The sequence below is a fragment of the Pteropus vampyrus genome, unplaced genomic scaffold (assembly GCF_000151845.1).
Source record: "Pteropus vampyrus isolate Shadow unplaced genomic scaffold, Pvam_2.0 Scaffold1000002648, whole genome shotgun sequence".
Lineage (NCBI taxonomy): Eukaryota > Metazoa > Chordata > Mammalia > Chiroptera > Pteropodidae > Pteropus > Pteropus vampyrus.
In genome coordinates this window covers 17,625-31,124 of record NW_011917050.1, presented here as the reverse complement: position 1 = coordinate 31,124, position 13,500 = coordinate 17,625, and the positions used below count along the sequence as shown (strand labels likewise).

General features: G+C 39.5%; 1 protein-coding gene across 12 annotated transcripts in view; it reads left to right on the top strand.

Annotated features, from left to right (window-relative positions):
* The first annotated feature begins 1,287 nt into the window (after positions 1-1,287).
* LOC105311248 (F-box only protein 36-like) overlaps positions 1,288-13,500 on the top strand; it is a 28,661-nt gene continuing 16,448 nt past the window's right edge. The window contains exons 1-4 of one of the 12 annotated variants that reach the window (XM_023527001.1): positions 1,288-1,491; positions 2,054-2,262; positions 8,051-8,149; positions 8,234-8,354. In XM_023527001.1, coding sequence (XP_023382769.1) covers positions 8,293-8,354 — 62 coding nt within the window. In that variant the 5' untranslated portion in view covers positions 1,288-1,491; positions 2,054-2,262; positions 8,051-8,149; positions 8,234-8,292. Of the gene's footprint in view, positions 1,492-2,053; positions 2,263-8,050; positions 8,150-8,233; positions 8,355-13,500 lie in introns of those variants that run through there. The other 11 variants (XM_023527003.1, XM_023527000.1, XM_023527007.1 and 8 more) reach the window with 11 other exon arrangements.

Sequence of the window (13,500 nt, the reverse complement as noted above, 5' to 3'; positions counted from 1 at the left end):
TATCATTATGAAGTGCCACTCTTTGTCCCTAATACTTTTCTTTCTGTGAAGACTGCTCTGTCTGATTAACATACGCGTTTCTTTTTGATTAGTGTTAGCCTGATATCTCTTTCTTCATCCATTTACTTTTAATCTATATATGTCTTTATATTTCAAGTGGGTTTCTCATAGACAACATATATTGGGTCTTCTTTTTGATACACTGACAATCTCCGTCTTTTAATCAGTGTATTTAGAACATTAACATTTAAAATGATTATTGACATAGGATTAATATCGACTGTACTGGTTATTGTTTTCTATTTATTGTACTTGTTCTTTGTTTCTATTTTTGTATTCTACTCTTTCTCTGACTTTTATGGTTTTAATTGAGCATTTTATAATTTCATGTTCTCTCCTTTCTTTTTAGCCTATCGGCTATGCTTTTTTTTCATTTTATGTTTAGCGGTTGCTCTAGAGTTTGCAATATACTTTGACAACTAATCCGAGTCTACTTTCAAATCATACTATATCACTTTATGAGCAATACAAGTATCAGGAAACAAAATATTTCTAATTCCTTCCTTCTAACCTTTGTATAATTGTTCCCATTTATTTTACTAATACCTAAAGGCACATAAACATACATTTCTGTGCATATATATGTGCATATATATACGCATACCTAATTGAATACATTATTGCTATTATTATTTTGAACTAACTGTTGTTATCTGTTAAATCAATTAAGAGTAAAAAAATATAAAAGTTTTCATTTTACTTTCATTTATTCCTTCTCCGATGTTCTTCCTTTATGGAAATCTGAATTTCTGACCTATATCATTTTCCATGTCTCTTGTTTGAAAAATGATATTGGTCAGAAATTCAGATTTTAACATTTCTTTAAAATCTTTTTAACATTTCTTACAAGGCAAGTTTACCAGCCAAACACTACTTTAATTTTTGTTTATCTAAAATAGTCTTGATTTCTCCTTCACCTTTGAAGGATAATTTCACAGCACACAGAATTTTATGTTGGGAGTTTTCTCGAATTCAAATACTTCGATGCCTTCTAACTTACATGGTTTCTGTGAGGTTGAACATAATTCTCATCTTTGCTTCTCTCTAAGTAGTGTGTTTTTACAAACTCTCGAAAGAAGATGTTTCTAACATCTTCTTTTTTACTCAGGGTTTAGTTAGACCTCAGAAACCATACCAATAATTTGAACAGGAAATTTCAACATAAAGAATGATTAACTCGCAACGGGGAGTGGGAGGTGGGGTGTGGGGGAGGGGGGGATTAACTACTAAGAAGGGGTAAAAGAGAACTCTAAAGACTGCTGGAGTCACAACCTGTCTTACCCCTTTGTGACTTACTAGATTGTGACCTCAGACAAGTAACTTAGGCTGTTGGCAGTGTTCTGCAGCCAGGACTCCCAGGCACGCACCTGTGGGTGGACAAGCTGGGCTTATTACTCACCGCAAGGGAAACCACGCACATCCTGCAGTTCGGTAAGAGAATGTTCGAGCAGACTTGAGGATTTGGGCTCTTGTTAGGTGATTTGGGGGAGGATTGAAGGAAGTGGGCTTTCCTCTGTTTAGATGCTCTCAGGGTTTGTGGCGATTATATAATTGGTTATGGGTTTGGTGGGGGTCGGGGCCTAGATTAAATGAGGCTACAGCTGTAATTGGTGAAGCAGCTGCCAGCACTCGAGTTGGCTGGGAGAGGGATCGTTGGTCAATCTGAGAGGTGTGGACAATGCTCTTGTTTTGTCTGGGCTCAGAATGGATGACAGAGGGGTCTTGACTTTGTCTTGACCCATGATGATCACAGAATGGCCTTGGGTGGTGGTGTCTTGTGAAATTGTTTATGTTCAACAGGAGAGAGAATACTAGCTATGAGTGGCAGGTCAGCTCCTGGCTGTCAGGGGCTGTTTTCTCTTTCTCATTATCCTTGCCTTAGTTTCCTCATCTGTAAGGTGGGAAATAATGAAAGTTTCTACCTCTTGGGTTTGGGACTGGGGAAGAGTACTCCGAGAAGAAACAAACATGAAAGGGGATCTCTTTCCCCAAGGATCATTTTCAGATATCATTGGAGAAGGTGATTGTGGTTCATTGCATAGTGGAGACATTCACTGGGTTGTACTGGGCCAGAGTTGTTCCACAGCTGTCAAGTTAAGGCCGGTGAGCCGGAAACCACAGGCCAGAGTGAAAAGCAAAACCTGGTAGTCGATGAGTGCCACTATGCATACTGAGAATCAACAACTGTGCCAAAAAAGCAGGGTAAGTGGGAAACACCTTCCTCCTACAATGTGCCTCCAGCACCCTCTATAGATGAAGCTAAACGTTTGTACCAGGTGGATAAGGAGAAACGTTTATAGGGTTCAGCTCCAGAAACACAAAGAAGGGAAAAGAATGGTAGATTAGAGTTAGAAAACAACAAATTGGTAACTAGCACAACCAGCATCCATTCATTCTTCTTCTGATAGTTGCATGCGAACTTTCCGCATCTACTTTATTTGTCCATGTACACCAAGCAGAGCATCGCATCTTCCTGACCATAGCAATTTAGTGCAGAGGTAACAAGTAGCCTAGACAGAAATTCTCTCTCCCTCCACCTCTCTCTCTCTCTTGTCTGTCTGTCTGTCTGTCTGTCTGTCTGTCTACCTACCTACCTATCGATCTATAACTACATGTCTGTCTAGGCTTATACTGAATCTTACAAGAGAGGTGTAAGTCTTTTGCTGCTGGGGCAATACCTAGAGCCTTAAAATGAAATCTTTGCAGCAGAAAGCATTACTCAGAGATGCAGAACGATTATGCCTTGATGAACTTGTTTAAGCCTTAAAGTTGGCCATCCTTGAACTTTTCAGTTATGTGCGCAAATAAATTTTCACTTTTTTTTCTTAACTCCAGTTGAATTAGGTTAATATGCTTTCTGTTACTGGCAACAGAAATAGTCTTGAATGATACAGTTCCTCAAATTTCACCCATATTGGGTATTTTTAAAACTCAACATATTTGGTCATAATTTTTCCCAACAGTGATTGGACACAGCCTTTTAAATAGTCTTTGTCATCATAGGGTATAGTTACATTAAATAATTCTTAATTTGATAATACGTTAATTCATTTGGAAAATATTAATTGAGTAACTGATAGATGCCGCATACTCTGCTAGGCACTGAGAATTAACATATAATCATAATGGACATGTTTCTTACTTTTTTGGAGCTTATGGTTTATCTAGCAAGGATTATGGAGAAGCAAATAGCCAGTAACAATCCAGGATAAATGTGATGTTGAGGAAGTCCTAGTTGCCATGGTAGCACAGAGATGAGGCACCTAACCCACACTGGGAGTAAGGTTTGGTAAGAAGTTGAAAAAAACTTCCCAGAGAAGATAATCACTACCACATGCTGCTTTTCTGATGAGGATGAGAAGTCTTTAGGGAGGTGAAGAGAGAAAGAAATAATAGTCACAAAGCCCTGATGAGAAAAGAGATGACGACATGGCTGAGAAATTGAAAGAAGAGAAACAAGGTTGCACCTAGAGTGTGGTAGGAGGGACAGGAGAGTTGCGAGAGGTGAAGGCAAATTATACGCAGCCTCGTAAGTAATGTTAAAGAATGTGGACTTAAGATAAAGTGAGGTGCCATCCAAATAAGTCTCCTGGAGGGGAGTGGTATGACCAGACTTGTGTTTAAGATCACTCTGACTACTGTGAAAAAAAAGGAGGGTGCTCCGTTAGGAAGCAACTGTGATGATCCGGGTAAGAGATTCTAGTAGCCTGAAGGAGGGTCATCAGGCAATGGGGATGAGGTGACATGGCCAGATTTGAAACGTATTTAGGAGGTAATACTGACAGAATGTGGGAGTGGTTCGATGCCTTCCTAAGGGAGAAAGAATGAAGGCACCGAAGTCGCTTGGCACCTTTATTCACTAAGAAGGAATAGAGGAGGATGAGTAGTTAATGACTTTTGTTTTGGGCTTGTTTGATGTCGAGAGTATGTGAAGGAAATTCTAGTAAGGATGTGAGTATGTGACTCCTGAAGCTGGGAAGGTTTTGGCTGGAAATAAAGACATGAGGCCCATAAGCAGATAATAACTTTAGCAATGAAAGAGCAAGACGTCTTTTGTGGAATTACCACAGAATAAAAAAAGAAAAGGGCCAAAGGCAAAACTAAAAATGTTTAAGGAGTGGTCAGATAATGAGGAGCTTACAAAAGAGACTGAACAAACAGGGAGAGAGGTGGGAAGAAAGGGTATGAATGAAAGAAGAAATGGGCAACAGTGTCTGTCAAATCACACTGGAAAACACAGAGGTGTTAGGGTTGAGGACTGATAATTTAACAGCCAGGGTTGCTGGCGATCTCAGCAAAGCAGTGTCAGTAAAGGAGAGTTGGTGGCATTCATATGACATTCTTCTGACGAGTGAACGGGGGTGAGGAAGTGTAAATAACACGTTAAAATGTTTTCTTTCAAGAAATTTCCTATGAAATAAAGGAAGAAATCGTGAAAGGAAGGCTTGAGTTCGAAGGGGAGTTTTTCTTTTGTTGTGTTTTGTTTTTAAGATAAGTGTTGAACCTATTTACCAGTTAATAGGAAGAAGCCAGTAAAAAGGAGAAGATTGAATATATAAGAGAAAAATAGACGATCAATTGATAAAACCCCTGAGGAGACAGGACCCAAAGTGATCCAAAGCAGTTAGAAGGGTTAACCTAGAACAGGAGCTAGGACAAACTCCCTATTATAAGACGAGGAAAAAAGAATGAGTAGGGAAGGAAGGGAGTCTGTGGTTTGGGGGACAGGAGGTCGAGGACATTTGGTCGCTTCTATTTTCTCTGTGAAAATGGAGGTCAGCCCATCTGTTAAGAGCAGTGCACTGATGGTTTTGAGGCATGTAGAGAATTCACGAAATGGTCCCTGTAGAAAATGAGCAAGAACTGATTAGAGAAAAACACAGAAGGGTCCACACTGAGGACCTAACCGAGGTTAGGATCGTGATCATAATGGACACAGAACCTTAAGCTGTGGAATTTCCTGCAGTGGCCTTCTCCAGCATGAGTGCACATGTGGAGAAAACATACAAAGCACAGCTGGTGCCTGCTTTCGATTTCCTACTCTTTGGTCCATGTGATAATTTGTCTTTTCGTAAAAACTCAATCATCCATTCTAGTGAGATCTAAAAAGTTAATTTGCATAAAATCTCTAATTATTATTTATGAATCTATAATGCTATCCTTTAGAGAATTTTCATTTATTTCTCTAATTCTCTTTGACTATCATTCTTGAAAATTAGAGTGCCTAGCATCTTAGTTTCCTTTAGCTATTGTAACAAATTACCACAATCTTGGTAGCTTAAAACAACACACATTTATACTCTTACAGCTATGGAGGTCAGAGGTCTGAAATCAGTTCACAGGGCTACGCTCAGTCTGGAGTCTCTAGGGAAGAATCTGTTTCCTTGCCTTTTCCAGCTTCTTGGAGCTTCATTCTTTGTGTTCCTTGGCTCACAGTTCCTTCAAAGCCATTTTCTTTGAGTGGTCACATTGCCTTCTTCTTCTGTCTAATCGAATCTCCATCTGCTTCCCTTTTAGAAGGATAGTTGTGATTATATTTATGGCCCACACATATATTCCAGTATAATCTTCTCATCTCAAAATCCTTAACTTGATTACATCTGCAAAGTCTCTTTTACTGTATAACATAACATACATAGGTTCTGTGGATTAGGAGCTAGATATCTTTAGGGGCTATTGGCCTACTACATCCTGTGTTCTGTGTTGGAACTGCCAAGCCTTCACGGAACAAGAATGCCTGGAAGTGCTATAGGGATTAGGAAACAGCTACTGATGGCAATGCACCATTCTCTGAAGTCCGTATGTGGGGTACAAGGGACAGTGCAGTCAGACTAGTAGGTAGACTCTAAGAAGAGAGATTATAAAGCTTGTATAAAGATTATAAAGACAGTATAAAGCTTGAATTCCATGAGGTAGCTATAGAAATTACGGTGCGTCATTTTGTAGGTGAGAGAGTGAGCATGAGAGATGGGGAGACTGAGACACAGAAGAAAATAGTTGCCTACATGCAGAAGAGACAACTATATCCCAGCTTTCTACTCTCGTGTGCCACTACCACAGTCCCGGTGCATCTGTGTTCTCCTTTCCAAGGCTTTGCTCATTATTGTCTTAAATATGCTTGAGAGACTCATTTGCTTTAACCAAAAAGATTTTTATACTTCTGCATTTCTTTCCCTTTGACTTTCTCTCATGTAAGTAGCAATTTTCTGGAACAAAGAAGGTCCTTGACCAGCATCACCACACAGGGCCTCTAAATCGATTTCAGTTTCTAGTGCATGTCACAGTGCCCACTTCCCTTCCGTGTAAGGATTCATCAAGGGGCATTATGACAGTGCAATGCTAACCCAAAGCATTACCAACAAATTTATTCTGAGCCCAAGAAGGGCTGGAAATGAAAATTATTTTGATTTAGGAACCCTGACATCATTCTTATAAAAGTATCTACTTTTGGTTAAATGATTTACATAACAGAAAGAACTGGACAATTAAATTACCAGAACTGGTATTTCTTCCTATGGTTCCCATTCTTCGATATAGGAGACCCCAAGATCTTGAGTTTATATCCAAAAAATTTAATGGAATAATCAAGGAACATTATAATAAGGAATGTAACTTTCACACCTCAATCAATAGCTTTCCAAAATTACGAATGATATCTGCTTATGCTATATAAATGTATCATCATGTATTTTTCAACATGCAAAAGTCATAGGAGCCAGGACATGGCAATGCACCACTCCCTGAAGTCCATTTATGGCTCTAAGAGGAGAGATTAGGTATGAAGGCTCTAAGAAGGAGATTAGGTATGAAGCTCAAATCCCATGAGGTGGCTACAGAAATTGCAGTGCATCGTTTTGCAGGAGGGAGAGTGAGCTTGAGAGATGGGGAGACTGAGACACAGAAGAAAATAGTTGCCTACATGCAGCAGAGAAAACCACACCCCAACTTTCTATTCTCATGTAGAACCAGTCCTGGGTTCTAGCCTGGTTCTAGCCTGGCCCAAGCGCTATACTTTACCATTTGACAAACAGTTTCCCCATCGGGATTTCACTTTCTGCTGCTGCAAAATGGATGAGTTGCACTAAATTATTTCAGTGATTTATCTCTCGTAGCCCACTATTGTATGATTTTATCCACAAGTCGAAAGGTATTAGATTTAGGACACTTATTTAAAAGTCTATAAAATTTTCACTGAGATTATCCTAGAGAAGGTAGCTATTATTGTCCACACAGACATCCGATTCACACTTTTTATTTACATTAGTCAATTTAAGCAAAATGGACATTCCGGTATCTCTGCAGCCATAGCCTAAACGCTTTCTTCTTTTATAAGCCCTTTCCTATTTAAATTTTCAGAGTCTTTGCTAGGTTTGCTACCCAGGGCATTTTTGCGAAGGTCACACCCTTTCAAAAATGTTTAAATGCTGAGATGGGGCAACACACCTATTGAAGTATAGGCAATGTTGCTTCTATAAAAAGAATTGCACCTCTTTAGAATTTAAAAAGTTATCTTAAAGACAATGGCTAAAAAAGAATGCATAATAGATTTAGCTTTGAAAAATGTCTTACAAGATTTTACATAAGGGCTATTTAAACAGTTAAATCCCTACAGAATTTGCGAGTTTCGTCAAGGATAAGGAAAGGCTGAAATCAGAGGTTGGAAAGTATAAGTAAGATCTGCTTGTGGATATCTTATTTTAGTCCACACGGAATCCTAAAACTTAAAAATTGTATTTAAAAGAATTGAATTTGGGCTGCACTTGAAAACTGGGGAGATTGGGCCACACTAGGCCAGGTTCTGTAGTCCCCATCCCTCCCTATTGCCTCACCCAGTGCATTTCTTTCAATCACATTACTTGCTGCCCCTTTAGAAATTCAAGTTTCCACTTCATGCCTTGAACAAATAAGACTAAAAATAAACACAACTTTTATGAAAGTGATCTGGAGGAGAGAACATAGGAATTTTCCCTTTTGCATCATTTATTCCTAGCTCTTTTAAGTTGAGAAATCCCAAACTGACAGAAAACTGCAGCAGGACCTCCCAGGCAGCATGGGTAGGAAGGAAAATGGCAGGAAAGCCTCAGAGCAGGTAAGTGTAAAATACTGCATTTAGGAGCGAAAGTTTAGCTAGAATCCTAACAAGAGCGGCTCGGAGCCACATGTTCTATTTCAGGAGTGATTCCATTCCTTTATTGTCTCCAACTGAATGGGCCATGTTCATGGAAGCTACTGATGACAGTTCTTCCTCCTGGGAAACTCTGTGGACATGCGTTACAGGGGCTACACAATAAACCGTGAGTGGCTACAATTCCTAAGTAGATGTTAAAATAATTCTAGAAAGATAGACTCTCATGTGTCTGAAAGTACATGGTTTGAAATAAAACTTGCCCCAAATGCAAATTCTAGGGCAAAGATGAATTACATTTCCACATTTTCTTTATAACTTTGGCACCATTTGGCATAGATGCTTTCATTTACTTTTGTGAATAGGTAATATATTTACGTGAATCAGACACCAAACATTATTTTAAAAAATGGATATCTCTCTTCTACTCTTCAACATATGCCCCAGTCTTCCCCCCTGCACCTCCCCACTCACACACAGTTCTTTTTCTTTTTCTTTAGAGAACCATTATGCACATAGGAGATAGACATTTTTTCTTCCCCTTCCTTTTAAAACTAGTACCATACTCTGTACATCCTCCTGCACCTTGCTTCTTTTCACTTAGCAATATATCCTAGAGCTTGTTCCCATCGATACATAAAGAGCCTACTTATTCCTCTTTCTAGTTATTAAGTAGCCAATGTATGTACCGTGTATGTACATACATTGTACCATAATTTATTTAGCCAGTCTCTATTGATGACCACGTAGATTGCTTTCCATATTCTGCTACTATAAATAGTGCAGTATTGAAAAACTATCAACGTACGTTATTTTATGTACACACACACACACACACACACACACACGATAGAGAAAAATTTCTAGAATTGGAATTGTCGGGGGACAAGATATATGCATTTGTAACTTTCATAGCCAAATGGCCCTTCGTGAAGCTGGCATCAATTCATACTCTTACCACCAATGTTTAAGGGTACATGTTTCCCCACAGGCTCACTCACACGTATGTTAACATAACAAACTTTTAGAACTATGATATCCTAGTGGTTTGTTCTGACCGTGTATTCAAGCACTGATAACTTGTGGTTTTAATTACCAAGATTTACTGTTTGCGTGTCTGGCAGGGCTAGCCCCCCACTCATTGCTCTTCTTTTATAGAACCTTTGGGCAATTCTCATGTTTTTTCTTCTTTCCATGTGCAGTTAGGAATCACCTGGACTAGCTCTTCTGATCCGCTGGGTTCCTCACTGTGCAAATTGTGTTGAAACCCAACTTATGGGCATAGCTTCATGGGGCTGTGGAGAGCTACACCAACTCACCTGTATGCTTGATTTTATGGATGTCCTTTCCACTGCTTGTTTATGAGTTTGCTTTAAATCTATTAAAAATAACCTCACACGCACCTTCAAATCCTGGCCAACTTTTGTGGCCCAGCCTAGCATAGGATTGGTGTGGAGTAGAGATGGATGTCTAAAGGAACATAGGATGCCATTATAAAAATAGGAGAAAGGGATGTCAAAGGCAAATTTTACCACAAACTTAGTGTCTTAAAACAATTATTATCACATAGTTGCCATATGTCAGGAATCTGGGTCCTCTGCAAGGCTGCCATGAAGGTGGGGCTTGGGCTGTGGTCTCATCTGAGGCTTACTAGGGGAGGCTCTGCTTCCAAGCCCTTGTGGGCAGAACTCAGTCCCTAACAGCTGAAGGACTGAGACCCTCGTATTCATATTGTCTGTCACCTTGAGGCCATTGCAAGCTGTCTGCTGGAGGCTGTCCTCATCTCTTAGGGGTCATTCACAGTTCTTTTTCACTTGGGGTTTCCTAATATGGCCATTTCTTCCTTGAAGCCAGCAACAGTTGGGGGGAGGGGCGGGGAGATTGAGAGAGAGAGAGAGAAAGAGAGAGAGAGAGAGACCAGTAAGACAGGCCCTTCCATCTCCTGAACATAATTACATAATCTCCTATATTCCATCACTTTTACTACATTCTATTGATTAGAAGCAAGTCAGAAGTCACATCCACACCCAAGGGGAGGAGGCTATGCAAGAGCATGAACACCAAGAGAAGGGGAGCGCTGGGAGCCATTTTTAAAGCAGCCTACAACACATGACTTCTCTTTTGCTCTGGTATAAACCTCAGTACTAATCTTAACATTCAGAGCCATGCCGAGAAAACTCCAGGAATGTATGGTATGATGATGTAGGACATGATAACAAGCCCTTAAATCTTCTTTTACTGGGGGAAGGGAGAATGGGTGTGGCTCATCCAGGGCGATTATGTCTGGGAGAGAAGGAAACAGTGAAGAGGAGTTGGTGTCTTCAAAGGAGATTTGGTCTGGTAGTATACAAGACCCCTGTCGTTTTTGCCTGTCTGACATGTCAATTTTATTTTCAATTAACAAGTCCTTGATCCCTCCTGTTATTCAAGTGGGGGGAAACCTCAACCCACAGCCCAAGACTGACCAAACAGAGCTCTCGTGACGGGTTTAGTAATGAGCATGTACCCCAACTCAGGATGACCAGAATCAGACCTGCAAATTTTGTAGATATTACTGAGAAAGACACTTTCAGTTCTCTGAGGGTAGTTGGGCTCATCGAGTAAAAGACTAGACCTGCTGGGAGCCATCCCTCTCACCAGTTGGTCGTATACTGATGAGTCGTATACTGATTTAGACACCTTCACCTGTGTCTAAATCAGTATATATGACTAATCTTATAAATTCGATAAACCAACAAATCCATTACTACTTTGCTTGAGCAAATTTAATTTTGGTTTCTGTCATTTACAACTGAGGTATAGAAGAGAGAACTTTCTCTTTAGATAAAATGGTAAGTTTCGGGGACGAGGAGATTGTCCTACGGTCAATGCCCACTTCTCACCATTTTTGTTCACTCCTGTAGTCTGAGCCCCTTTTTGTCCACTTTAGTGTGAAATCCAAGTGGCTGGTTCAGGCTTAGGTGACCTGTTTCTAAGAGCTTATCGCTACAGCTATTGTCACCAGGTATAAGCACTTGTTTGGAAATTGGTCTATAAGTCAAAAGTGATAAAAAAAAATTCAATGAGGTAGGAGAAGATGCAAAAACTAGGAAGTCAAAGGAAAATAGTATGTTTAGCAGCGTGAAGTGCTACATAAGCAAGAAATGAAACAAAATCACTTCATCAATGATGATTAAGAGGGTGTTTGGCAATTTTGAGGGAATATTTTCACCAGAGTAGTGTGGAGTCTAGCAAGAATCCAGGAGTCGATGAGTGGTATCAAGTGTATACTTCTCTTTTGCTTTGACAAAAAAGGGGACAATGGAGATGGTAATGAGAAGCCTGATGAGGAAAAGTGTTTTTGCCGGTGAGGAGATGGGAGAGCTAGGATACCGGATGGAAGACGGTCCTCCATGAGTGAGATCCAGGGAAAGAGTGAAAGATCTCTCCTCAGACTGGTGTTCTCAACCCTGGCTGCACACAGAATCACCCAGGGAGGTCACAAAAAATACTAATGTCTACGCTGCATTCCAGCCCACGTAATCAGATTCTCTGTGGGGTGCGACCCAGGCTTCGGGAGGCTTTCGTGTGTATCCAAGGTTAAAAACCACTCCTTGAGACATATACTTTGTTCCCTGGATCAATGCGAATGGATGAATTATGAGACATTTAGAAACAGGGAGATTTCAAGACAGATGGCATTGATCTCTTCAATAATGAAGAAGACAAAGTCATCTGTTAAGAACAAGTGGGATGATAGCCAGTTTGGGGCCAAAAGGAAAGTGCAAAAGGTTTAGAATAGCTATTACATTAATAACAAATGTCCAAGGAAACAAATATCTCTGCAATGCTTCTGCTTATGTGCAATTAGGTCATGTAATGAATATTGCCCAAAATGAACTACAGCAACGGCAACTGGCAAACAATTCAATAACTCATCAAGCTTGTGAAATTTAAGACTTAGAAGCAAGGAAAGTAAAATGATTAGATCAACTTTGGAAAATAAATCACACAGAGGATGTCATTAGCTGTGAGGATTAAACAGTAGGAACATGCAATGTCTGCTCAAGCGGTCATTTGAATATAATGATGCTTTTTTCTTTTAAGGAGCTCTGTGAATGAAATTACATTTCTGTGATATATCCTTATGAGAAGGCTTTAATAATTTCTTTTTCCATTTACAAAAAGGCTGGGTGTGGGTGGGTGGATGGGGCCAGAAAATATTAATTTGCCCCGGCTCAAAAGAAAGAAAAACGTAATGCTATAAATTCAATTTAAGATTTTTCAGGGCTTAAAAAAAGAAGGTGGAACACTTGACCATAAAAAGCAATTAATGTAGTAGGGGTTTAAATTATAACTGTAGGACACGATGAAAGCCATGAAACAGGTACAAATGGCTATGATGCCATAAAAATATAAAGAACTCAAAAGACATTATTTGCATCTGCCCAGTTTATCAGAGAAAGTTTCATGTGCACAAAGAAAACTCAGCTAGGCCTTGAAATGTGGGGAAGCATTCATGAACAGTTGTTAGGGAATGCGTGGAGTGTGTAGGGAGGTGGGGGAGGGAGCTAAGACTACAATGCTGCTGTGGGGTCAGCTTATGAAGGAACTAGAAGGCAACACCAAGGACTCTGAACAATGAGAGTCACTGAGGATCGATGACCAGTCAAGTACGAAATTGGAATTGTGCCTCTTAAAGATTATACTTGCTGGAATGCTAATTGGGAAACTACTATGAAGTTTGGATGAGAGAAAAAAGACAATGCCTAATTTTTTTCTAAGTGTATTTCTTTTAAAGTTTTTTCTTACTTTTTTATTGAAGTATTATAGATATAAATATAAGTGTACAAAACCTAAGTGTGGAACTCAATGAACACAACTGTGTACCTACCATTGAGATTAAGAAATAGAATACTAACATTTCAGAAGTCCTTCCACACCTCCCCCAAGCATCCTCCCAGTCACCACACCCTTCTCCTCAAAGGTAACCACTACCCTGACTTCAACTCTTGTGTTTTAATTCTATATGAATGGAATCATAGAATATCATTCTTATGTCTTTGGTTTCCTTCACTCAATATTATTGTTGTGCAATTTGTCAATGAGTTTGTATGTGTAATTGTAGAGTATTCATTTTCATGGCTGTGTAGTATTCCATTATATGAATATAGCACAACTTAGTTCATTTTACTGTTGATGAATATTTGAGCTGTTTCCGATTTTGGCTACTACAATTAATACTATCTGTTCCCGTACATCTTTTGGAGCACAAGTACATGAATTCTTTGAGTTCAACTTAGATATGACATTGCTGGTCATAGGGTATTTTGTAT